At 28.6% G+C, this 27,624-nt stretch overlaps 1 protein-coding gene across 1 annotated transcript in view; it reads right to left on the reverse strand.

The window, feature by feature from the left end:
* Positions 1 to 4,662: 4,662 nt before the first annotated feature.
* LOC123292718 overlaps positions 4,663 to 27,624 on the reverse strand; it is a 389,066-nt gene continuing 366,104 nt past the window's right edge. The window contains exons 9-13 of the mRNA XM_044873432.1: positions 15,408 to 15,521; positions 7,992 to 8,186; positions 7,743 to 7,927; positions 6,333 to 6,569; positions 4,663 to 4,710 (exon numbers count right to left, since the gene is read on the reverse strand). Of these exons, the coding sequence (XP_044729367.1) occupies positions 4,663 to 4,710; positions 6,333 to 6,569; positions 7,743 to 7,927; positions 7,992 to 8,186; positions 15,408 to 15,521 (779 nt within the window). The remainder of the gene's footprint in view (positions 4,711 to 6,332; positions 6,570 to 7,742; positions 7,928 to 7,991; positions 8,187 to 15,407; positions 15,522 to 27,624) is intronic.

The raw sequence follows: 27,624 nt of genomic DNA on the forward strand, positions 1-27,624 counted from the left end.
ACAAATTTAAATTAAAAATATTGCAGTTTTGTTAATTTGGACCAAAAATTTGAAAAGTTTTGCCCAAAATTAGTGGAATAACGTACTTGGTTTATTAAAATATAATAAAATTTGGGTGTGATAGAGCAAAATTAAATTTTTTGATTTTAATGACGTCATTAAGTATAAAAAATCAATTTTTTGGATATTTTGGCCATATTTTGGTCGATTTAAATGAAACTTTTTTTGAACCCCCTAATTTTGAGTCGTATTTTTCAATTTTTGTATTAGTTCCTCGCTTATACCAGCCCCTGTGCCAAAGGTGGAAACCATCATGGTGGAATTTTGGAAAACATTGCAGTTTTGTTAAAATGGGCCGAAAATTTGAAAATTATGGCCCAAAATTAGTGGAATAACATACTTGGTCTACTTCAATAGGATAAAATTTGGATGTAATAGAGCAAAATTAAAATTTTTGGTATAAATGACGTCATAAAGTATAAATAATCAATTTTTTGGATATTTTGGCCAAATTTTGATCGATTTAAATGAAATTTTTTTTGAAATCCAATAATTTTGGGTCGTATATTCCATTTTTTGTGTTAGTTACTCGCTTATATCAGCCTAGGCCATAGTTGTACTAAACTGTTGATATTGCTGTGCGATTAACATAATTAACATGGAAATGATACCATAAATAGCTATAGGGATATTATTGAGTCAAGAAATTCGTTTCACCCCTCAAACTTTAGCAAATTTTATGTTCTACAATTTTGCAACTATACAACTATAGAACACAAAATGTGCTTAAGTAACGAGATATAAGCGAAAAACTGAAAAATGTTTTTAGCAAAAAAATTTATGAAAAAAAATTCACCAATATACTTAATGCTGGATCGATTGTTGAATTAATTTTTTGGCTATGATAAAACAATACATAAAAACAAATGGCTGTTAAAATGATTGGAAAATCCTTTTGTTTTTACTTGGTTTTTACTTGTTTTAAAATGACTTTCTATTTTTCAATCATTTCGATCGTTGCAAACTTCCTACCATTTGCTCTAAAGCAAACTTCTAATGTCAGGTCAGAGAGCACTTATGCCCCCCCCCCCTCGTTAATATTACAATTTTTAATATACGCCATTGATATGTGTAGAACTGTTTGCCTAACTAATAAATAATATTTATGTAACATGATATAGTATTATATACCACTATCCGTTAGCCGAACGCTCGCTAGACGATTCCAAATTAGTTCAAAAATAATTTTCAAAATTAAATTATGGATATATATAAAAAACTAAAAAATATACAAAACTATTTCTCTGATCTGTATCCTTTGATTCTGCGCACAATACAAATAATCCTTTTCCCTTAAGTCTCTTACACTCCTCAATTCAGTCCTTGGCCAATGTAACATATGTATTTAGATTAATACACCCTTCCACTCAATATAATCTGAGTGATAGTATTCTTTCAAAACAAAACCTTATTACTCTTTTTAGGGACTAATTTCCAGAAGAAAAAAAACAATCAGTATTTAGGGCCTTAGGAGGTGCCTCATACCGAACTTTATCCAAATCGGTTGGGCCGCACAGTGGAGTATTAATATCAAATTTCTTGACAAAAGTCAGAAAATCTATCTCTTTTGTTTTGCATTGAAAGTTGTTTCAATGCCCAAATTAGATTACCACTCCATCTCAAACAGGTCACTAGACTTACCTGCTCTTACGGATGCATGTCATTATTGTAGTCTCTCTCGAATTACCGTGTCATTCAATTTATCTTTATAGTGTTTGTTAGTGCAATTATGTAAAGATTTTTAATATTGAAGACGAACGTTTGTTTAAAAAAGTAATTTTTTTCATTAAATTTATCATACTCAAAGATTTTTGTTTATGTGTCAAGTTTTGTCGGGCAAAATATTTTCTAACAAGGCAAAGTTTAACTGTACTTTAATGTGTTTACAAAAACCTTGCGCGACTTGCGCCTTTAAAAAGACAAGGATAAGGATGGAGATTAAGATAGCTTAAGGAAAATGTTAAAAAAAGAGCAAGTAGTTTTCCAGTGAAACTTTGTAACTTAAAATGCCAAAGTCACGTTACGTGGAAACAAAAGCTAGCATAGATAAGATAAAAAGTGGCTCAGAAGCAGAAAAAGTTGATAAAGAAAATGAAGTAATTGGGTTTGAAGACGAATATGATTAAGACGAATATGACTAAAAAAATTTTTATTTATAATTGCCAAATAAAAGGTACTTTTGCATCTAAATAATCTTTAGAATCAATTTTGAGCTTAAAAATACCTTCATTATATTTTGTGCAGAAATTTGATAAAAATAGTGTGTGAGCTGTTTAACGATAAAAAGTTAAATAGACAGGTAGACCTGCAGACAGACACACATAGTTACTTTTGCATTTATAATATTAGTGAAAATCATTGTATTTTAAGCGCATATATAATATAAGTATAGGTCGTCCGAAACGAAATGGGATCGAATAAGTGAGAGTGTAGATGTATATGTATGATCAAAAACCTACACACTCTCTCTCTCGAACAGTATCATTTCGCTTAGAACATATTATACAATAATGTATTGTTTTCATAAATTTTAATGTATGCATCTAATAATTTACACAAATTCACGTATTATCATTGACTCACTGACATAATACTTAATACATACTCACTGACATAATACATATTATGTATTGTATTTTATTGTGTATGTATGTAAATATGCATGTACGTGTACGCATAAATGAAGGTTAGTGGCGCCTTCATATTACCTTGATACTGAGAGTCAAATATGATTTTGTTTTTGTCACACAATATTTATTACCTATCTTATAATTTATTCAGATTACTAGACTATTTTTAATATTTATTGTTTTGATAGTTCATTTACATGGGCAAAAATAAGAGTTATATATCCAAAAAATTGATATTTTCGAATTCAACGTGTAAATAGGCGGGATATTATATGGCATTTTCCCAAGGGAGTACCCAACTTTTGGCCCAAGCTGAAATTTTTGATCAAGAGACGGAACAAATTAAAAATTTCTGGTCCAAAAATTTTATAAATTCAACCGGAAAAGTGGCATAAACATATACTTAGCCAAATAAATCAATGTTAGGTTTAAGAGGAAAACAACTACCCTGACGTAAAAAGTAATCGTTTAAGTGCGGGAGGGGCCTACGCATAAGCAAACGCTACGTTGCAATATTTTTAAGTGAAAAATTTATGATTTTATGAATTGATTCGTAAATATTTTGGTCTGTTTTATTATTATTATTTTTTTTTTGTGAATTGAAGCTTTAACTGTGGCCTATAGTGAATTTTTAGAAATGGCCTATAGTGCGAACTTTTTTTTAACTTATATGAATCACGGTTTAAACTTAACTTTTCTATAATATCAAACGTACCTTTATCAATCCTTTATGTTCCAAAAATCCTTAACTAACACCCTTTGTTGTATATAAAAAATCTAAAATTTTGAAATTTTTAATTCGAAATATAGATTGTGCCGCATTCCTCTTACATTTTTTTCCCGATGCTTAATAGTTAAGAGCTACGAGCATTATTAAATTTCAAAGTAAATATACTAAGTAGGCCCGGACTAGTAGGTAGTAAAAAAGACTACAGATACTCTTAAAGAAAAATATTTTCAATTATGGATAGTTTAAAAGTTAAATGATTTCGAATGTTAAAAAAAAAATACTGATATCGGTTTAATTTCGTTGAATTTTAAGTTTAAAATTATGAATTTATGTTACTAAGTAGAAAATATAAATCGATATTTCTCAAAAATAATATTGATAACTATACTTGAAACTTTTACCAGCTAGTAATAATTTAAACTTTTAACAGAATTTAAAAAAAAATTTTTCGATTAATCTAAAATTATTTAAAATTTACCTACTGTTTTCCTATGAGCGCACATAGCAAAACAGGTTGTTGAATGAACGTCCTTAACGTGGTGAGAGAAGTGTTCAAATCGGTGCATTTTTTAATGGTAAATAGTTAATTTAAAACAAATATAAACCTTAAATATCCAAAATAACCTATTGGTAAGAATCTCAGGAGTCCAGGAGGAGTAGCCAATAAATGGGTTAATATCGCTTCTATTCAAGCATTAACGTATCAAAATATTCCTAGTAAAATTAAAACCTATTGTTGAAGGATGCAAATTGACGAAAAGCCTATAGTCTCCAAGAGTACATAATCCTAAAAATACAGTTTTTTGAGATATTGATTTTTAAATTTCTAAAATAAACATTAATGTACTCCTGTATGAGCATACATGTTTGTATCAGGAGAAGTGTAACATTCGTTCCAAAAAGCAAGTCACAAGAAAACTCGAATTTTAAAAAAGGTATTAAAAAATACAGTACTTAATGGGGTGAATGAAAGAAGATTTCTACCCTACTGTTAACAAGAAGAAGGTTCTTTAAAAAAAATTACGGATGAAAAATTTTTTTTCGTGCATTGTGTAGGATTTATGCGCCCATTTTAAAAGTAGAATAAAAGTCTTCCAGTGCTAGATATACGCTCCTGTGGATGTGAATTTTTATCCAACCCTGAACTTTTATCTCCCATGTGACAAAATCCGAACTTAGATCACAACTTTATATCTGTGAAGGCTTCTAAATACCTAGAAAATTTTGACCGTAAGCCTTCTTTCATACTGATCGTGTTAGATCCTTTTCATAAATAGACGATCGTGTTAACTTAATTGTGGATATGGAAAAAAAGTATCTAATAATTAATTAGAAGGACGTTCCCTTTTATTATTAGTTGAAACAATTATTCATTGGAAAAATTAGCTTACAAAATTCTGATGAAATACGTATGAATCACCTTTAATGGAATTATTGATAATGTAGTTTGGATATCCTTGACTGAGTGTTACCTTACTATTACTCAAATTAAGTTCCACGAATTTAATATTGCATATTTTAAGAAGGCTATTCTGACCTTGGGTGAAGTTTGTTGTACTCGAACAGTTACGATAGTCCATAAAACATTCAGATCGAATTTCAGGCCACTTAAAAACTTTTTCAGGTTTTTTTAAGAATATTTTTTTCGAAAATAAAGTATATTCCCCTGAAATCGAGTGCAAAAACAATAAATATTTATACGTAGAATTGTATATCTACGTAGTTGACTATATTCGTTTTTCGAAAATTTAAGATGTCTCCTTTTGTTTGAAACATTATTCTAAACCCAACTACCAGGTCGGTATATTTTTCATTTTAGGGAAGCAAAGGAAGGTAATCGAATAACATAGACCCGGAAACAATAGACCGAAAATTTTATAGACCTGGAGTTTTGTTGTAATTACGAGTTGGTTGGTTAGAGTTTGTCGATTATTAAAGGAGTTGGTTGGATTCTGAAGTTTATTGAGCATACTGTATATATACAGTATGTTCCGTAAGTAGTGAGCCATATTTTAATGAGAAAAAAATTCGTAGGGCAGGAGCTGCGTTAGCTAAGCGAATTCCCGCAGAGATTGAAAAAATAAGACATTTTTCTATAAATCAAATATTGCATTTTTATTTTTCAAGAATTTTTTATATTAAAAACTAAGCGCCTAGAGAAAAAAATCACAAGAGTACTTTTTTGCTTAAAACTGCTTAAAAACACAAAAATATTTTTTATTTTGTAAAAATTTAAAATTTTTGTACTTTGCAGACAAATTATTCTGCCAAATTAACCGAAAGCCATTCCCTATAAAATTTCTCCTTTGCTGCCTTTGATAACAGCTCTGTTTTACACCTATTGAATAGTTTTAGGGAAGAGTGAGGGTGGTAAATAAAAACATACATTAAACTTTTATAAAAGCACCATAATAAGTTTATTTTTGTTGTTTTCAATTTTTTGGTATTTTTTTTTTTCATTTATATTAACAAATTATTTTTTTGTCACATAAAATATTACACTTGTCGTTGAAAATTTCTTTTTAAATGTGTTTTTTTTTTCTTCAACATTTAAGGCTATTGTTTTTTTAAATATAAATATTACAAGGTATAAATTAATATAAGTGACCTTGAATATATAAATCAATCCATTCGTTTGAAAATATTTTGGTTTTTAACAATGTTTGTTGGACGGCCAAATTATTAACTTACACCCTGAATAATTGTTTTTTCTTTTGTTATGAACAATTTTTTTTTTTTTTTTGTATTTTTTAATATTTTTTTTATAATTTTTATATTTTTTTTTTCGTTTTTGGCAAATTTATTTCTTTCTTTCCATCAATTATTAAAAAATAAATATTTCAAAAAATTCTACATTATTACAATGATATTAACAAATAATTAATAAATGTAATTATATTAATTATATATACAATTAATTTAATATAACTACTAATTAATGATGGTGTTGATGATTTTCTAATGACGTTGAATGATTTAGCGGAATTTGTATTAAATTCATTATTATCAGTGGGTAAAACACTGACATACACTATACCTTCAGCTAATCCTGAACTGGATCGAACTAAAAATATATATTCACCATCATCTTTATAATCTATTGACATAAATGTTAATTTTGCTTGATAACAATTTGGTGTGGTTGAATTCTGGAATAAAAAACAAACAACATTCAGATATTTATGTTTTAGTGGATTAATGTCTAAAGGTTTGTAGCACGTATAGTCGAAAAAACGAAGGAATAAATTTCGAAAAATTTGAGCAGTAAGTCGGATTTGAATGCGGTTTTCGGCATTCGATTCGTTAGAGCGTTATGAATTTTTGTGACCTAATTTGATTTATAAGAAATTAAAAATATGCAATTAACATAATTAATATGCATTTTAAATTGACCGAAAATATTAAATTCACAATTCGGTTAATAGTGATGAAAATGATTCCAAACTTGTTGGACGGGGGTTTTGGGGATCGCTGAACACGAACATAGCGACAGAACCGTTGCATCAGATACCTCTGAGACCACTTCCTCGTGTAACGAAATTGGACTGATTATATGAAGAATTTCTGGAAAACTCCAGAATTTGGTGGGAATAACGTTGCACCAGGTACCTCTGAGACCAATTCCGTCACGATATTCGTGTTCAGCAACCCCAAAAACCCACGTGTAACGAGTTTGGATCGATTATATAACAAATTTCCCGAAAACTCCACTAGACGACGAGAATCCGTTTACCCTGTGCAACAGGTACCTCTGAGATCAATTTTGTCGTGAGTGGCTTCCTTTTGACTAGTCTACCAAACTTTCCTCTACGACTTTTTTCGTTTTGAAAAAACGCAGCAGGGGATTTGACTCTATGACCACTTGATAACATTATTAATTATTAAACAATTCAGCAAAGGTGGTTGTATTCAAAAACAAAAATACTTAAGTACGGCATGTACTAGGTGGTATACAAGTTTATCGGTGCAGTATTTTTGTCGGACAAAATATTCTATTATTTAATAATTACTAATGTTATCAAGTGGTAATAGTGTCCCACAAATTTCCTGCTGTGTTTTTTCAAAACAAAATCGTAGAGGAAAGTTTCGTAGACTCGCCAAAAGGAAGCCACTCACGAAGTTTCAAGTATGTATTCATCATTTTAAAAAACCCGTGATGTTCCATAGTCTATTTTGGATAGAATAGTCTGCTTGTTACATTAGGTATTTTATGCATTTATGAGAGTATTTAGCTGAAAACACTAAGGTTCTTGGAAGGAAGATTCAGATCTTATTAGTCAGAAGGATGCGTTAAGTTTTTTGCAAAAAATGGGTTTACTTACAATTATATCATGAGCAAATATTCGATTATTTAATGGGTCACCAAAACCTGGACGAAAAATTTTATTCTCAGTTATCCATAATGCACTTTTGTATACTGGATTGGCACAAAATTCAACAATTATACTCTGTGTTTCACCTGGTGGTGATGTAAGATTTTGTAATGAAGGATGAACAGTTGGACGACCTTGAAATAAAAAAAAATTAATTCTTTTCAGTTCAACAAATTAAAATCCTATGGCAAAGTATACCTTTGACTGAGAGATTAACAATTAATGCGTTCCTTAATGAATCCATCCTTTCTTTATAGTCTTTTCCAGGTGCTACACATCGATATTCGCCAGCTTCATGGTACAAAATTTTATCCAATCGAAGATCCTGTGATGCACCTAAAGGATTTAACCGACCATTTTCAGCATTCACTCGGCTCCAACATCCGTGAGAACCTTTAAAAAATTTAAACAGTATTGAAAAAATGTGTATTTGAATCAATAAACAAATATTCTAAATGGCCCAAAATCTATTCAATATGAATAGGTATGTTGTTGATCTAGCCATCTTTTTTTATTGAGAATAATACAGTCCTAATTTTGATTTGTGAATGTTTGATCTGAGCATTGCTGTGATCATGAATCTTTGAAAATAATGTTTTTGGAACTATGTTCCTTTTCGCATATTATGGTTCTGATTTGTTTGCGGGTTGGGAGATAAAAACAAAAAAAAAACGACACCAATAACCGATCATTTTCACCTAGGCACCTAGGAAACTAAGACTTTTTCAAACGATTTAACTTGTCATTATTTTTGAGAATATGTAAAAATAATTTTATAATTTCACAATTTGTATTTCATGACAAAATTTTATGTTTTTTTTATTTAAAAAAAATGAGTTGCTTAAGTAAGTTATCAAAAATTAAAGATAATTGATATAATCACAATAAATATCCTGATCAAACCGAATGTAATATACGCTCATATGGAGTAATTTTGGGTTGACTACTAATTATCAAAAGTATTAAACTAATATTATTACAATTAAAGCCCACCACCTTCGAAGTAATTGAGAAAAACCGCATTTCATTAAAAAAAGTCAAGAAATTTCGTAACACCATTCCCAATTCCGCTTTTAACTATGCATAACGTCGTGTAATTTTATTATTTTTTAGTTTTTCGTACGAATGAAATGATTTTTATTACAAATAAATTACGGTAGGTAGATACTAGAATTCGATATAAATTGTTATATAAATCCGTTGTATTATACAAGGGACTTTCGTGAATAGGTTTTTAATCAATATTAAAATGATTTTCCTGTATGAAAAATGTCTATATTTTTGAAAAACAATAAATTTGTTTAAGGTTTTATTATATATCATATGGATTCATATTTGGATTTCCACATATATTAATGTGAAAATAAATTCAAATGAAAATATTTTTTATTGTCGGTTCATATTGAAAATTATATTGAGCCATATCAATAACAAATAAATTTTAATAATAGCCAAAAAAAAAACAAAAAAAAAAACGAAGAGAATATTTGATACGTTTGAATGATATTAAAAATGGATATATATCAAAATTTAGTTAAAGGAATGGAAAAACATATAGCATGATCAAAAACATCGGTGTTCACTTTCAGTGTTCCACACGAGGGAGGTACATATTTCCCTACATATTTTTGGAATTGTTTATTATTAACATAAAAATGTTTAAACATCGTAATATATTATAGAAGATAGTTAAAGTAATTCTGCCGTCATATGACTGGTCAATTTATATTCATTGAATTTAAATCTAAATTATGAATAAAATTATGAATAAAAAGTGAAAACAAAGAATTGACTAAGTTAATTGTTGAAATATCATGCATAGGCAGTGTTGATTATTCTATCACAAAAATGTTTTAAACAAAAGTTGATTATTTTTTTATAAGGAATATTTTTTACATTTAAAATTTTGTTCTATCTCTAACGGTTTAGAAGAGAAGAAGTCCCAATTGACCCATGTTGCTCATTTACAAACTCGACCTTACTTGTTAAGTCCTGAGTACGCTATAAAAATTTCAGCGTTTTTGAGTTATCGTGTTGACAGACAGGCGGACATTCGGAGAGACAGACAGACAACCGAAAATGAACTAATTAGGTGATTTTATAAACACATATACCAAAATTTTGTTCATAGCACCAATATTTTTAAGCGTTACAAACTTGGGACTAAACTTAGTATACCTTGCATATTACATATAAACATGATATCAAAATAATAATAGTATCACGTAAATGTAATAAAATGCTTTAAAATTATCGTAAAAGTTAAAATTATACGCCAATTTGACTACGCCTTTTTGACCTTTAAACGTCAGAAATCAGAAGTTTTTTTAATGTAAAGTAATGTATTTTTTTTTTTTTTTGCATAAACAGAATCTGAATCTGTGATAAATTTTCTTCATGATGAAAACTATATTGATGCTCAATCACCGATTAATTTTTGTGCAATTAACATTATTGTGAGGTCTTCCATAAGATACTGTGTTAAAAATCACAATTTTAAAATTAAATAATTCACAATTTAGCTTCGCAAGAAAAGCCAAAACTGTGTTTATTGTGATCAAGGGATTTTGAACGATCATTTTCCGCAAAAATTAGTGAACAATTAAAAGAAATGTACAATACTTTAAAATAAATGTGCATTAATAGAATAAAAATAAGTGAAAATAAACAATTGATTGAGTTTAACGTTGAAATACTCTGTATAAAAAGAGTTCAATATTAGCTCTTGCATTATTTTTTTATAAATTTGATTAGTTTAAAAAATAAAAAAAACATAAAAAACCTGGCTGCGTGAAATAAAATCTTAAAAGAAGGAAACCAATCCAGTAGTTTACATAGCGAATTTAACTGTCGAGGCCCATATTGGGAATATTTGACTGTTAAAGTCACTATGTAAACTACTGAAATTGTTTCTTTCTTTTCAGATTTTATTAAACACAGCAATAAAAAAATCCTCTTATTTAAACTATATTAAACTGAATTGAATTTTTTTTATTAATGTATTACTATTTCGCTTCCAAAATCCGCCATCTTGTTTTTATTTTTCAAACACTTATCTAAGAACGCTTGACAAAAACCCAAGTGGAAATACCTCAAAGGAAATTAAAGCGTTAATAATAATTAAATGAATTACGCTTGATTTAAAATGCAATTGTATTTTACACTCACTGTGATTAGTATTTTAATCGATTGATAATGTGAATTTTAAATTTGAAATATTATTTTTTATTGAGACACTTTGTAAAAAGGGCATTATTTTTATTTTTTATGTTCGTTATTATTTTATATTATTTGTATCCGAAAAAATTTATAATATAATAATACCACTCTGAATACAGCCAGATAGAGATGATATCTGCTATTTATGCATGGCATAAATTGTCTCATAAAATCAAATTGTTGTTATTTTAACTTTTTCGACATATTTTTTTGTACTTTTTTTCATATTTTTATTTAGTTTTTATTTTTTGAAGAAAAATTTATTGCATTTTTCATTTGTGTTGTTTTGTTTACAAACAATTTGTTTTTAGAAAATATTGTCTTTTTTATTATCTATAATTTTGACATAATTAACAAAGTGATTTAACAGTTTGTTTTCTTTTGGAGGGAAAGAAATGTCTTGAGGGATTACAGGATTGGCGATTTCTATAATGAGAGTTATGGTATCTTATATTTTTGGAACACAAATAAATATTTAGCCTGGTTTTTTATTTAATAAGAAAAAGTTACCAATTTTACCAGCTATAATATTGTTTACTCGATTATTCAAACAAAAATACTTACGTCTTACTCAAAAAATTATTCGGTTTCTTTTATGTTTTATTCTGAATATGATTAATTCAATAGAGTATATTATGGTTAGTCACAAGTTTGTAATACTTAGAAATATTGATGCTAAAAACAAAATTTTGGTAAAAATTTTCATAAAATCACCGAATTAGTTCATTTCCAGCCAGCTATCCGTCAACACGATAAAATGAAAAAGAGATATCGAGCTGAAATTTTTATGAAATTTTTATAGCATGCTCAGGGCGTAAGAAGTGACATTGAGGTCACTCAATGAGAAACGTAGATCAATTGGCACATATGACTCCGCAGGGCCTATCTAGTAAACCGTATGAGATAGAACAAAAATCTAAATTCAAAAGTAGTAAAAAAAAACTTTTGTTTTGAAACGTTTTTTCGTGAATATCATTGGCCCTGGAGGGCAGGGCTTTAACTTTGGTTTGCATTTTCTCCAAAACTGTAAAATATACAGAGTTAAAAATTTGTAGGTAGGTTTTTCTTGTTTAAAAACTCAATTCAAAGCATGCAGATTTCAAAAATTTTTTCTAGAAAATGCTTGGTGAATGCGTAATGATATCCAAAACTGTCTATACAGACTATTTCATTTATTAATTCAGTAAATTGTTTTTTTTTACAACTGTGGATCACATTAAGATCTAAAGACATCTGATAGATCTACATGCATTAAAAGTTTCAAAAAGAGCTTTTTGGATTCGATTCTGATATGTGCAGAGATAAAAATTTACCCACTAAATTTTTTAATTAAAAAGTTTTAGAAATTTGCAATAAAGTAATAAAAAAAACCATAGGTATTAGCCTTAATTAGATAAGGTAGGTATATAATTAGTTATTTAACCATATGTCTACCAATTCCTATATTAGGGGAAGGTACCTACCATATTGATCACCCTAAAAAAAGTGTAATTTATAACCAAACTATTCGAGATGTGTATAACATCCAAATATTTTTGGTTTCTTTATTCAAGTGTTGCAATATTGGCATGCCAATTTCTTTCAGTTCTTCAAAGTTTTAGAACTGTTAAATATTTCTTAAAAGGGATCGTTTACCGACTTTGTAAGAATAGTAGGTAAAACGAATATTATTGAAAATTTAACAAAAGCCAAGAGTAAAATAACCGGCCAGTGAAAATTAACACCAAAAATAAGTTTTACATTGAAGTTTTTCTCACCATAGATCAAAAACAGTAAAATTTATAGGTACTTTTGCTGTGAAACGCCAAATAGCTTATATATAAATATTGGTTCAAAAACACCGAGGGGTCATTTTAACCCCAGGGATCATTATGTAGCACTTTCCCCTACACATATTTAATATGAAAATGTTAAAGAAAGAAATCCAGGTTTGGTTATACGCCTGATATACTTGATAAACACATTGTGTAAAAGCTTCACGTGTTGTCGGTATTCAAGTTTTCAAGAAGCTGGTGATCTGTGGGTATATACAGTCAAACCTGGATTTCATTCTCGCTTATAGAGGTTTCTCACTAACCCGAGTTTCTCGCTAATGCAGATACATGGGTAGCGTTCCACTCTTATAGAGGTACGCAGCAATAACAAGCCACAGCAAGTACGAATGTAGTAAATATGTTATATGATAAAATATAGTCCATGAGGGAAAAACCTCTCTCTAACAGAGGTTTCTGTTTCTCGCTAATAGAGGTTTTGGGAGCTTAAAATGACGGGTCCTGGCTATTACTCTCACTTATAAAGTTTTCTCACTTATCCAGTTCTCACTTACCCATGTTTGACTGTATTCAAATTTTTCTAAATAATTTTATTTCGTCATTTGATTAACATAGATGCAATTTTTCATTACATGAATCCTTAGTGATAAACTTTCAGTAGGAAAAAAGACAAAGAAAAATTATCCTATACAATTTAAAATATATTATCCCTTCATCATATGGAAAGCATGAGATAAAGAGCATTTGTACGCGGATAATAGATAGTGGTGACACTCAGTAAATAAATAGCCATATTATGTCCCTTCCTCATATGTTAGAATGCCATATATAGTAGTAATAATACTTTCGATTCGTCTTCCTCGAAGAACGCAACGTAAAGGAAAATGAGTAAAAGAAACTAAAAATAAAGAGGGTATGTGAATTATTGTATTTCATTAAAGTTTATCAACCATCTACTGTTTGTTATGTTGTTATTTCTTATTTATTAGAATTAGAAAAGAAATTGGATTTTTATCTTGGAGGTTATTTTTGTGTATATTTATAAGTTGGTGGTATAGTGTGCGTTGTATTTAAACTTTCATTTTTTCATGTAAATTTTAGAGTTTTTTCCCCTGACTGCTGGTTTTATAAACAATAGGGTTGGATTAATGCTCCATTGGGCTTGAAAAAAAATATAAAACAAAATACGCCCCTTTCCTGGAATAGTTCTAAAGTACCCTTTTGTACACTAGTTTTATTCAACATCATTTGTTTATTTGTTTGCCGGTAACGGTGAAATTTTATATTTGTATATTAATCTTTTTCCCTATGAGATACAGAGATGAAAATTGAAGGGGCAGCTCATAAAAAAGGCCTGAAATACCTTATATGATTTAAACACTGCATAACCTGTGTGAAATCGCGTATCACTATACCAAATAATCTAATCGTGTTGCCTTATTTCTAACTCATGCCAATTTAGGACAAAAATAAAAAAAATTTGGTTTGAGATTTTTCTTTAGTGATTTTTTGCAACTAAATACCATAAGACAGGTTCGGGGGTTCGAAAAAAGGTAAGAAAATTTCTTGGATACGTCATTGATAGATAGCTGGTAACGCTTAATTGGGCTTATTTTTTTTTTGTTTTTTTTGATAATTTTTTTATTTGCACACATCATAATGTGTCTATCAAAACATCTAGGTTATGCCAAGGATGGTTATATCTGCCTAAGCAATATTTTCAAATCTGTAAAGACGAATTTTCAAATAATACAATTTGTATTTCGAATTTTAGAATCACAATAAAGAGTATTTTTTACCAACTTTGGCGTGTAATTCCACCGAAGGGTTCATTGGGTTAATTTATGAAACGAAGAATAAATCACATTATACACATATTGAATGGCCTTACAACCTTACAATAATTAGCAAAGCCAACAATTAGTAAAGTAAATTTTCATTAATGGGTAAAAGTAAAATTATTAGAAGTTGAATACAAATATCGATCTTAGGTATAAGGATTGTTTTTTTTTTTTTTTTTGGAATACTAGTAGACTATGATATATAGGATGGACATTTTAATCAATAGCTTGAAAACTTTTCTAAAGTAACAAAATACAGAAAAGTTTTTCAAACAAATGTACCGGGTTCAGCGATAGAGACATCTTTTAGACACCTTGTATCTGATCTTGTACTTCGGAAAGTCACCTAGGGTTCGTTGATATAATTGCATACTTTAAATTAGAAAATAACTTATAAAACTGAAAAATTTTTTTTTAGAAACATTTTTTTTAGAAATAAGAAATAAATTCATTTACTGGATATTTGAGCTGATAAAATCACTTAAATTCTGGGAATTTTATTTAAACATGTTTAAAGATGCTATACTTTGGTGAAGAGAAGTTTTAACCTTTGGAGAATCATTTTATCATCTCTGACTGTAATTTTTTAATCTACTCAGTATACTTTTCTTAAAAGAGAAAATATGAGTTTTCATAGTTCAACAGAAATCTTTTCAAATTGGTGAAAAACATTTTTTGTTGAAATTTACTTTAATGCTTTTTTCAAACTTCCTGCATACAAATACAGTTTAGAACATTTTATTTTCTAGTTAAAATTATTATACATCAGTTATAATACTCACCTGCTGGACATTGTAAATGAACGGCACCACCTAAAGCGACTTCAAGTTGTTTACCAGTTGAACTAAGTTCACTCACGTCAAATTCAGGTTCTTGTGTTACATCCAAAGTTTCATCTATTTCAAAAAAGAAAAAAAACTCATATAAAGTTAAATGTATTAAAATTGTTAAATATTATTTTGTAATAGCTTTAGAAATGTTTATATAGAATTTTTCAACAATTTTGATCAAATTTTTATATGAAATGGGAAAATTTAAAAATAAAATCAAATAATGCTCATAATTTTGTAAATATCATTTAGAGCATCTTTCTTGAACTTATGGAAAATTACCGGATCAATGGCCGTGCCAGTTAAAGGTCAATCGACTCTAATCGTTTGGCTACTGACTGGGAGGTTGCAGGTTCGAACCCAGGCAGCGGTAGTCTGATAAATTAAAATTATAATTAATGGGGCGCTAAATTGATCATACTGTCGTCTCTTGGGCAAGAACGAAGTAACCAACTCCACTCACATCATAAAGTTAATTATATATATGGATGTAGTTTAAAAAAAATAAAGACTAAAAATAATGATGTGGGTTGCCTCACTTATAGATGGATATCTGAAAAACGGACTTAAACCTCATTGTTATTATTATTATGAACTTAGGGTTTCAAACGGGTACGCAATATTGATTTGAAGATTTTTTCACAGCCACAAATATATGGGTATTTTTTTAATAGAGAACGTGTCTGCAGCCTATACTACTTTTTTTATTTTCGCCCGAAAGTACGCAATTCCTGCTTCAGTTGGGAGACCAAAAGTCTGAAGCATAAATTTTGGATTATCTGTCTCCCAACAGAAGCAAAAAGTTCGTAATTTTGGTAGTGGATAAAAAAAAATTTTTCTTAGGTACCAATATCATATGTTGACCGCTCGGGCTGTGTATCTCGAAAACAAAGCGGTTTTGTGACTATATTTTTATACTAGAAATGTTTGATATTCTTCTATTAAGAAGTTTTTCGGTAAACTTATGATACATTCTGTATATTCATATTATTGAAAATAATTAATAATAGTTATGTTATTTGCTTGATAGAATATTTAAGCGATTTCCATAGCATTGTGTTAACCATTGTTTCCAAATATAATTTCCAAAATTAAGTCATTGATGGTTGGTAATGGTTGCCTTCAATTTAAACTTTTCTGCAAATTTATTAAATCTTCATATTAGTTGTTTTTCATAGTATGGAATGAGAACTGGCAATGTTTTCGAGAATTTCTTGAGGCAGCTCAATTTCGGATATACACGTCGGTATTGAACTTACGTAGGGATGAAGTATGTCTTGTACCTGAGAATACCAAAAAATCTGAATCCATACATAGGCTGTTTAAGGTAAAGTAGAAGAGTTAATATTTTTAAAATGTTTTAATATCCCTGTTTTTGTAGATTTTTTCTAGACAGTGCGCTAGTAAACGCAATAAACGCAATCGATCTCAGGTGACAAATGAAGTTCATCTCTACCCAATTATTTCAATAAGAAAAGAGTAATTCAAAATACAGCCGCCATGAAAGTAACTTTTTCGTGACGTTGCCAGTACTTCTATACATAGAATTATACTAAAAAATAAATTTATTTAGAAAACATTTCTTTAAAAATATCCTAAAAACTATCTCTTCTCTGTTTTTAATTTAATAAAAGCTCCACAATACAAAATATTATAAATTGAGATTAGGTTTATAAATTTTTTAAACTAGTGGTGTTATAAATATTATTATTATAAGTATCATTCACCTTCTCTGTGTGTGTCTAGAAGTCTAGACTCAACAAAACATATTTTACAATATCATTTTCTGTGTTTTCTTATACAATTTGAATAAATTATGAGATTTTGTAGATACTACGAATAATATATACATTTTGAGGGTATATTTACTTTTATTATAATATCATAAGTCAATATATATTACATATATCAGGATACAATTGTGTGCAATACAGTCGAATATCTTCCGAATATGTTCTCGCTCAAATTTTAGAGTGAAATATTCTTCTTACCTTCAGAGTTTTAAAGTAATTAAGAAGATGGATTAGCTCAGTTGGTTAAGGACCCGCCGTCGCACCAAAATTATTTTAATTAATAGTTGTGATGGGCTGGTGTAGTGCCTGGTATATGCATGAAGGAGGTACACTCAGCCTTTGAAATTGAGGAGCTGATAAAAGAAATTATCAGCGGAAAGGTGTTAAAACACATATATGGTATCTCAATGGGCTCTATAGCCTAAGAGTGTGTGCTTCGTGGACAGCCAATGTAACCTAACCTAACCTAGAAGATGGATTATATTTTCTCTTGAAGGATATTTGGAGTGTTAATTTAAAGCATCTAATCGATTAATTACGTTTCTTTTATGCTTGAGGATAGCAATATTTTAAATGAATCCGTAGATGCTAATAATTGTTCGGAAAATGATATTATTCCCAGTATGGTGGAAATAACGCATATTAACAGCTGAATTGGGGTCGACCTTCATCAATCTGTTTACTGGCTGAAAGTTATTTTTTATGAAATGTGAAATATTAACAAATATTCTTGTAATGAGTTGTCTAAAAGAATGTGGTCAAGACTTCTATTAGTGAAAATACCAATTTTTTTGGAATTTTTCACTGAATTGCATGTCTAACGACATTTGGTCTACTCGAAAGTAAAAATCATGAGAAATATATAGTAGCTGAGTTGTCTGCGCCTTTTCGTTCACTATTATTGCATATGTAAAATTTTATAATTATAATAATACCTAATTACCCTCACATGTTAATTATGATTCTGCACGAAATATGGGTAAAAAAATAACGTTTAAAAACTTTCGAAGTTTTTTTATTAAAAGTATTGTTGGCCATATTTTTTAGGCAACCTATTACCGACAAGGATATTTGTGTCCATTGAATATTTATAAAAAATAACTTTCGTTTTGCAGTTAAGTGACAGTCGAATCTAATTCAGCACTTGTACCTATACTATTTAATTTTTTTTAAATGTTTATAACTAGGTTGATAAAATTAACTCAATATTTGATTGTCCAATTGATGATTTTCAGATATTTATGTTTTTTTCCAGGTGTTCATCATTTGCGTTTGTTGTAAAAGATTAACTAATTACACTTTATATCAAGGAAATCTGAAAAGTGGTTTTTAAGGTATAGCCACACTACACGGAAAGATATATTATTAATTTTTTGGTCAAACAGGATTAAATCATTTTGATAATTTTGCCACCATTTGCTAGCTAAATTTAAGAAATTACCATTAAACTGATTAAGTTTCGAAAATTTTTCCACAAATATAATTTTTTTGCTGAGGTTAAAGCAGAAAATGGTCTAACTTCCCACATTTTATACATTCTATATTGCTTCACTTATTATGTTCTGAAAGTTGCATTGTTTAGCATTCTTTATGTTGTTTTGGTTTTTCACATTTTTCGAAAAAAAAAAAAAACAAAAGGCGAGTATTTTGGGAAAGCGTTTGGAAATTTGAAAATATTTCTCGGAATGTAAAGACGTAATGTATTTCCTGATTTAGTATAGTTTTGTCAAATCAGTTTGCATTGTAGTGGTTTGACTGTAATATTACTAAGGATTGGTCTCTTTGCTTTAGGGTATTGTGTTGATTCATTCGTGAATAACACAAGCCTGAATAATTGATTTGACAGAGAGAATATTAGATGAAACGTTTAATAGGGTATATAAAAAGACAATCTCTTGTTGTGACATTTTGTACTTATAAGTTAGCGGTGAAGATAAGGAAGATATAAAATTGAGCAAATGACTGCCCAGTAATAATCTTTGCTACAATTAAAAAGCGTGTAAGTGAGAACTCAAAATAAAGTTACAAATTAAAGTGTTAAATTTACCTGATAAAAACCCTAAATCATCTTGAATATAATATGAAATCGATTCCCAGAAAATATTAAATAGATATAACAAACTGATTGGATGACTAAGTAACCATTCAAAAATCAATCTAAATGAAAGATTTGTTGAATTAATCAAAATGACTGGAATTACTCTTCTACACGGCGTTGGACCATTTCGTGGATTATACAAACACATGGTGGTGAAAAGAAGAAGAATGTTAAAATTAATAGTTATCAAACTAAATTACCGTTTCTAGAACTTTTGAAACGGTTTTGAAGAAAACGAAATACTAGATTCAAAACCCTATGATATTGCCGAAAAAATTAAGGATAGGTTTTCGTTATGTTGAATTAGGGAGAAATTTTAAATGTTTGTGTAGGATGCCCATAGAACATATCAATTGAGATTTATCTCTTTCAGTTTTACGAGAAAAATGATCTTAAGAAAAACTATCAACAACTATTTGTATGAACTTGTGTAAATATTTTCTGTATTACAGCGAAATTACCAATCGAATAGCACTGAATAATTTTTTAGTCGTAAAATCAGATGAATCTTTAAAAAAACTATTTACTTTCAAACAAAAATAATAGTTGAGTTTCATGTCACAAAAATCAGGTCTGATCGATTCGTTTGTGGGACCGTACCTTCGAAACGGATGAACCGATTTTGTTTGTTTGTTTGTTTGAAAGGTAATATGATCGAGAACGTTCTAAATCTGCTCATCCAAATAATTACTTCTTTTTTATTTGTTTTCGGAACTCTAAATTCATGAAACACTTGAATCGTAGCTAAGAAATCTCTCGATCAAATCATCTTTCAAAAACAAATCATACCCGCTTCATACGTTTATACCCACAAACAGACACACAGATACACCTACCCCATAAACTTATAATATAAACACCCTTCTTTTTAGTCGGGGGTTAAAAAAACTTCCAACAACTTTTGTTATAATGATTATTTAAGTAAAAAAAAAGAGGCTAAAATTTTATATGACAGGCAACTTATAAAAGTTTTATTCGTTAATTCAAATAATTAAACATTAAAACGGATATATTTCTGTAAATATAAAAGTTAAATTACCAATAATTAACTAATATTAAGAGAAAACAATTTTTTCTGTTTGTTTTTGAGCCCTCTTCTCTCCGATAAGTTTTCTTTTTTATAAACTTTTCAAATACACAAAGCATATTCTATGCTAAATTATACTCTAATAAAATACTTTTAATATAAATAATTTAGTTAAAATTTTTTTGAATGGTGAATGGTGTATTTACTAACGCTGTAGAAGTAATAAATTTTAATGCTTATTAACATTTTTATAAGATTTTTGCTTATATTTTTGTTCTAAACGTTGCAGTAATACATAAATCATTGGGTTTATTCTTTTTTGTTCGTGTACGTCTGTGTATTTTAGTCATGTAATTGTATGATCTTTTGATTTTAGAATTGGATAAAAAAAAATAGTCCCTGAATTCGTTTTCCTTTGTGTGTAAAATGACTCATATACGAACGAATCAACGCAATAAAAAAAACAAAATAGTTGCCATTTTATTAGAAAATTAATTCAAAGGAATAAACTTTTGTTCCATAAAAGAGACATTTATTTATGTGATTCATACTATAATTTTATACGAGACGTTATTTACAATCAAAAAAACTATATTCTCTTTAAATAGATCCTCATGTTCTACAATTTGGTTAATTTCAAAAAACATCTCGAAATTCTCAAAGTTTCAGCTTTTTTGCTTATATATTTTTTTATAAATAAAAGTGAAGTAATTTTTAAGCGACAGTTTGTTTTTAGATGAATGCATTTTAGATGTATGGAAAATCTTACATATATAAAAAAGCTTAACAATTAAGATTTATACGGGTATATGCATATAGGAAAGTCGCCAACGTTGATTGTCCCCAATAATTTTTCTTGGATCTCGTTAAATTTGTTTATTTATATATCATAGTGAAAATAAATCAATTTCATACCATTATGAATTCGAAAATATTATCAAAATATATAGTAGGTAATCAGCGTACAAAGAAAAAATTTTTTATTTGGTGACGTCGGTAACTCTCACTGTGATTTCATGCACTTGCAGTATATCTGAAAGTTTAAGATAAAAATGGAATCGATAAGGTATTACCTATGATTGTATGGTATGATGGTGGAGTTAATATGCTTAGGAGGTAGTTCACATCTATCTATATGTTTTTATTTGGGATGAAGAACAGTGCTATTGTAGTCAAGGGCAGATTGCTTTTGTATACAGAAATCGGGGTCTGTTAGTTTTCAACGATACACTACAGAACATCCATAATGTGAAATTTTTACCGAAAGAGGTCCGACTTCGACTTTTAGGACTAAGATACTTTTTTCAATTATCTTTAATAAGACTATTTCGACAAGTTATTTGTCTATACATATAGTTCACGCCATTTGTATCACAACAAAAATGTCAATTGTAATCGCGAGATTTTGACGGTAAATAAATTTGTATACAAGAGTTTAGCAAACACAAATAATCAAATATTATTTACTTAAATAAGAAAAAAATAAAATAGAAAGGTAATTTTCGAAATTTTTTCATTCTAATGAGCAACGGCCATTCGAATCATCTTATATTTTGAGGAATTAATTGCTCGTACTTTTTTCATTTTCATCAAAGAATTGTTTTTTCTTTTACACCTATGCAATAAATTAAAGTCGCTATGTAAACTATTGGACTTGTTCCTTTCTTTGCAGATTTGATTTAACACGGACTTTTTAGTGTTCAGCACTAAAAAAACTCTCATATTAACATAGTATATTAAAACTTTAAAGCCAATTTATTATTCCTTATTAAATTAAAATATATAACTCATATATATTTCGGCAATTCTCTTTAATGTTTCTTTATTTTGATAAAATACTCGATACGTTTTGTTGATTTTTTTATAACGTATTACGATTTCGCTTCAAAAATTAGCGATTTTGTTTTATTTTTTCAAACAGCTATCTAAGAACACTTAGATTTTTGAGACAAATATAATGATACCTTAAATGTTGAAATTCATTGAGTCGTTTGGAAGATACGAGGTAATAAAGAAATTTACAAACAAATATAAACACAAGATACGAGCGAAAAACATAACTCGTTCTTGACAGTCGAGTAAAAAAAGTATGGTCGACCTTAGCGGCCTTCCTAAACTATAATTGGGGTAAATAATCTTCTAGTTAAATTTGTCACGAAATGCAAAAGAATAGCTCATTTGCCAAACTATAGCTGGTCGTTCTTATTATTTTAAACATATTTAATTCTACACACAGAAAAACTGTCCAAAACAGTAAAAATAAAGATTGTGCATCCGAATTTCTTCTTTATTAAAAAAATACATGTAGTTGTTTTTAATACATTCTGTTGAATCTACATAAAAATTCCATTTATATGCATCTTCACATATACTCGTTTTGAAGTTGTATGATCATAGATGAAGTATAAATACATAATATATTGAAAATGGAAATCAATCATTTTGTATAGAAAACTTTTGATCTGATGATGAAATACTTTCAATTCTACATTTACCTATGTGATATGATAATATCATCTAATGATATAATAGTGATAGAAAAAGTACTGAACTCTATTGTTGAGTTATTTCGTAGTTAACCCTTCCTGATAATCAATTACAATAGGCGATAATTCTGATGGCGAATTGGCGTTTTTTTTGTCCCATTTACAACTTTGAGCGTGATGGTTTCTTCAAGAAACTCAATTCCACGACTTGGGACTTGGAAGGCTTGTTATACTGTAAAACTATTTCACATATACAAAAAGTTTTTTATTTTCTGCAAACAATTATTATGACAAGGTCTTTTATTTTGAATTGAATGAAGAAATTTGTCATTCTAGTTTTAGAATTTATTTTTGTTTTCCATTATAAATTAATATGATACATTTGTTCTGTTCTTTTGAGTTTTTTATTTGTTCTTTTAAATTTATTTTTGTTTTTTCTTGATTAATGTCTAGGATCTCTTTGTAAAATATTGTAAAATATTAAAACAAATAAATTTATTACTATTATTATTACCCATAAAATCTAGAAAAAAAAAGCTAGACTAGACAAAATTTGAAAGTGAAATTAAAATTCATTAAAAAACGAAGAAATTATAAGCAATCAAAGATTGCATTCAAAGAAGGCCCATATTTTTTTAGCAAAACTTTTATATGTAATTTCTATGGCGATACCCACGTATGACGTCATTAGCGGATATCTTCCTCTTTGTCTATTTAGGAAATTTAAAACGTTGATATTTTGCATACTAGTAAAGATTTTTAAAAACCAACTTCACTTTTCTATTCGCGAAGAGAGAATTCTTCATATGAAGTGATAAAAAAAATTTAGCCTGGTAACCTATTATTTTCACTCTCATATAAGGAATAGGTAGGATATACGAAACTATACAATATGAATCTCTCAATCCACACGCTTGACCACATTACTCCTCTGAATTTTGGGGCATAAATGGGGCATCGGCCTTTGGTCTCAAATCCCGCTCTATAATATGTACTTCTAAATTTATACCCCTTACCTTTAAAAACTTCAAAAAAATGTAATTGTCTCTCAGATGACGATAGATGTACTTCAAATAACCATAGATAATAAGTAGATCGTTCAATTTAACACAGCAAGTCTATCATACTACATAGAATCTTCTATACAGCTGATCACTCCTTAATTCACTGAATGACTCAACTGTTTAAACTCTAATACACTTCTAGATATTATAGTATGATGCAATTTTTTTGCATTCGACTTGGAATTCTTTAAACTTACGAGAAAACAAAACAATTGATTCATTGTAAACCTTCTCCGAGACATGAAAAACACTCTAAATAATTATCTTTTTAGTATTGATGTACTGATAATGGAATTTTGAAAAAATTCGCAAGCTTCAATTTTGTTAGATATCCATCCGTTTTTGAGTTATTCCAATAAGAAGATAATTGAATAGCAAATTGTTGGGGCTTTTACTCCCAAACAAAAAAGAATGAGGCAGTGGACTGATTTAATATGTACTCACATGTGTTTCGATGTTATTCGCGTGCCAATAAGGTTTGGTCGGAAAAATAGAATGGAAAAGTGGAAAATATTTCTAAGGATGATGAAATCAGAGGTCAATATGACAGTCATACGAAGAATTTAATCTTAAAAAAACAGCAGTGGTTTAGGAAATGACTTGAGCATCAAAGAGAGTAGGCCAATTTATGAGACAGTTCATGCATACATTCGAACATTATTGTTGTAAATTACTGTAGTTTGTTAATATCCATTTATTTGTTCATTAGGAAAATGCGCTATAATATAATGTCTAAAACTGGCTTTCTTCTAAAGATTTTGTAAGCACGTCCCGGTTGTGCACAGCCGTGTAGGTATCTTTAAGCATCAAAGTATTATCATATTTCACTTTTAGTGTTATTAAATGAAGGGCTTACTACGACGAACTCTTCTACGAATAGTACATACCTAATATGTAGAAGATATTCTATATAATGGTTGGTAATATCCAATATCTCGAGATCTGTATGATAATAACAATATTTTGAAGAAGACTGACGGATTTTTTGTTGTTATGTATAAAATGACGGATATTGAAATGAATTATGAAAATAGAATTTTATTAAAATGAATAATCATTCATTGATATAAATATTTATATAGGATGTCCAGAGAAAATAATGGTTAATTCTGTTCTTTTGAAGCAAAGTGAATAAAAGAAAAATAAGTATGTAAAAACAACAAGTTATTTTGCTATAAGCAGCAGAGTGTACGATCAAATAATGATAAGCGAAAATAGTCTACCAAAGAAATGAGTATCAGTAACATATGTACGACTGTATTCGTCAAAAAAACTTTCAATGACACTGAAAAAGTTAAAAGACTATTATTCACTACAGATTTACCAAAAATGGATGAAATTAATATTGTTTAACAATAATCTTTGCATACCGTTTTCTTGTGGGAATTTTTTTTAGTTCGGGGGTTAAAAATGATCTCGCTACAATAACGATGGCCCGGCAAATAATCAGTTTTCTCACAATTAGTAGATTTTATAAGCCATTCTAAACTAAATTTATATTGCCAGTGCAGCGAACTATTGCGCAGAAGGGCGAATCTAGAGCGAAGATCCATCTTATTGTTCGAAATACAAGTTGAGTTGGTGTTAAGAAGGTTGGCAAAGCGGTGGATTGACTTTGTTTGTATTATGTATTTTTAAATATTTCTGTAAATTTAAAAAATAATCTGTTTGATAATGCTTGTGAAACAAAATAAACTTGTAGGTACTGTTTAAAAGAAATATGTTGAACTTAAATACATTTCAAATCATTCTGTAAAAGTGTATAGCTACGTTGTTTCTTGAATTTACTTTTTTAGTTAAGGAATATGTATGAAAATTGTAGCAAAAAACATAATAAATTTTAATGTTATTATTTACAAATATGTTGCTTTAATGTATTATATAACCGTTTTTCGTCGGGTTCAAAAATCGAAATATATGCGGCACGAGGTTAAAAATTATTATTTTGAGCATTTCAACAACTTTCAAAAGTTAACAACCCTGGAATTGCTGGGAACAACGGAAGCATGTTAGGAGGAATAGTCACAATCAATTTTTAGCCCCCGACCTAAAAAAAGGGGTGTTATATGTTTGACCGCTATGTGTGTGTCTTAATTTATCAATTTCCGGCTCGACGTCCTAGTCTCAAGAAATGGATATAAATTAATTTTTGGCGCAGTGAAAAAAAATGGGCTAGGTGTTGTTGTCTGCGCTTCCACCATTTAATTAATGATTCGATATCGAATTTACACTCCTATAACTTTTTGTGTTTTTTAGGAACCTACTTTATACAGAGGTTTGATTATAGTCTTATTTTAAGGTAGTGCAAATATTACCTAAGTTTATAAAATATTCAAAAACACACTTTAAAATATATTGTTTAAAATTTTTTTAAATTTTATTATTAGTTTTCAAGTTATAGGAAAAGTCTAATAGTTGAGTATATTATGATTATAAAAAAATATACTATTAGAATTTCAGAACTCATAAATAAAATAAATAATTAACAAAATGAAAAACTCGACTGTGTTAAATAAAATCTAAAAAGAAGAAAGAATTCCAGCAATAAGAAACTTTAAATAGCAACCTCAAAAGTCGGTCTCGATGGGCCCCGAATGTAAAATACTGGACGTGGTTATTTCTTTTAACATTTTATTTAACGCAGTCGGTTATTTTATCTTTTAATTATTTAATTTTAGACTTTTTAGTGTCCCAGCACAAAAAAAATAACGCTCTTATTATACAATATTAAAACTTTAAATGAATTTATTATTCCCAATTAAATTTAAACATATAATTAATATATATTTTTGTAATCTTCTTTTAATTTCCTTTATTTTGATACCTTACTCGATAGGTTTTGTTTATTTTTTTTATTAAAAAATCAGCCATTTTGTTTTGTTTTTGCATCACCTATCTAACACTTATCTAAGAACACTTGGATTTTGAGACAAATATATAATGATACCTAAAATGTTGAAACCCATTGAGTCGTTTGGAAAATACTAGGTAATAAAGAAATTTAAAAACAAATATACATACATTACCACTCCTTGACAGTCGGGTATAAAGGATGGTATATATATATTTTTAAATATAATGAATATAAAAAAATCGAAGAAACTATATACTTTTTAACATAACAAACGTACAATATATTAATGGACGACTGATGGACTGACTTTTCAAGTTTTCAATATTAAATATGAAAAAAGAAAATATACGACGAACGTATATATTTATTTTTATATCGAGAATTTGTAAAATAATCAAGGTGAAAATTTTATTAATAATGAAGGTTTCGGTATTCAATGAAAAAGCGAAACTCTTATAGCATCTTTTTTGCCTGTCGTAGCTTCTGCCTGGATCTAATAATGGTACTTATATCTGCATAGTTTTCATTCTATTTAAAGATGCATACTGTTTTATTTTTTGTTAAATATAAAATTTTGGTTGATTTTACTAACTTTATCTGACAATGAGCCTAAAATTTGGCAAAACTATAAAGGATATAGGGAGTCACTTACAGTTTACAGGAAAACCTTAGCGATAATTTTTAGGGTTAATGCTGAGAGTCTAAATTAGAAGCAAAAAACTTATGTTTCTTGTAATTTCAAAATGCTGACTTAAAAATATTTAAAAAAATTAGTAAGAAAATGTTTTATTGATTATATTGATATTGATTAGAAGTTAGTATGCATATCAGGTGCAATAATATAATA

This window comes from Chrysoperla carnea, chromosome 2 (genome assembly GCF_905475395.1).
Source record: "Chrysoperla carnea chromosome 2, inChrCarn1.1, whole genome shotgun sequence".
NCBI classification, from domain to species: domain Eukaryota; kingdom Metazoa; phylum Arthropoda; class Insecta; order Neuroptera; family Chrysopidae; genus Chrysoperla; species Chrysoperla carnea.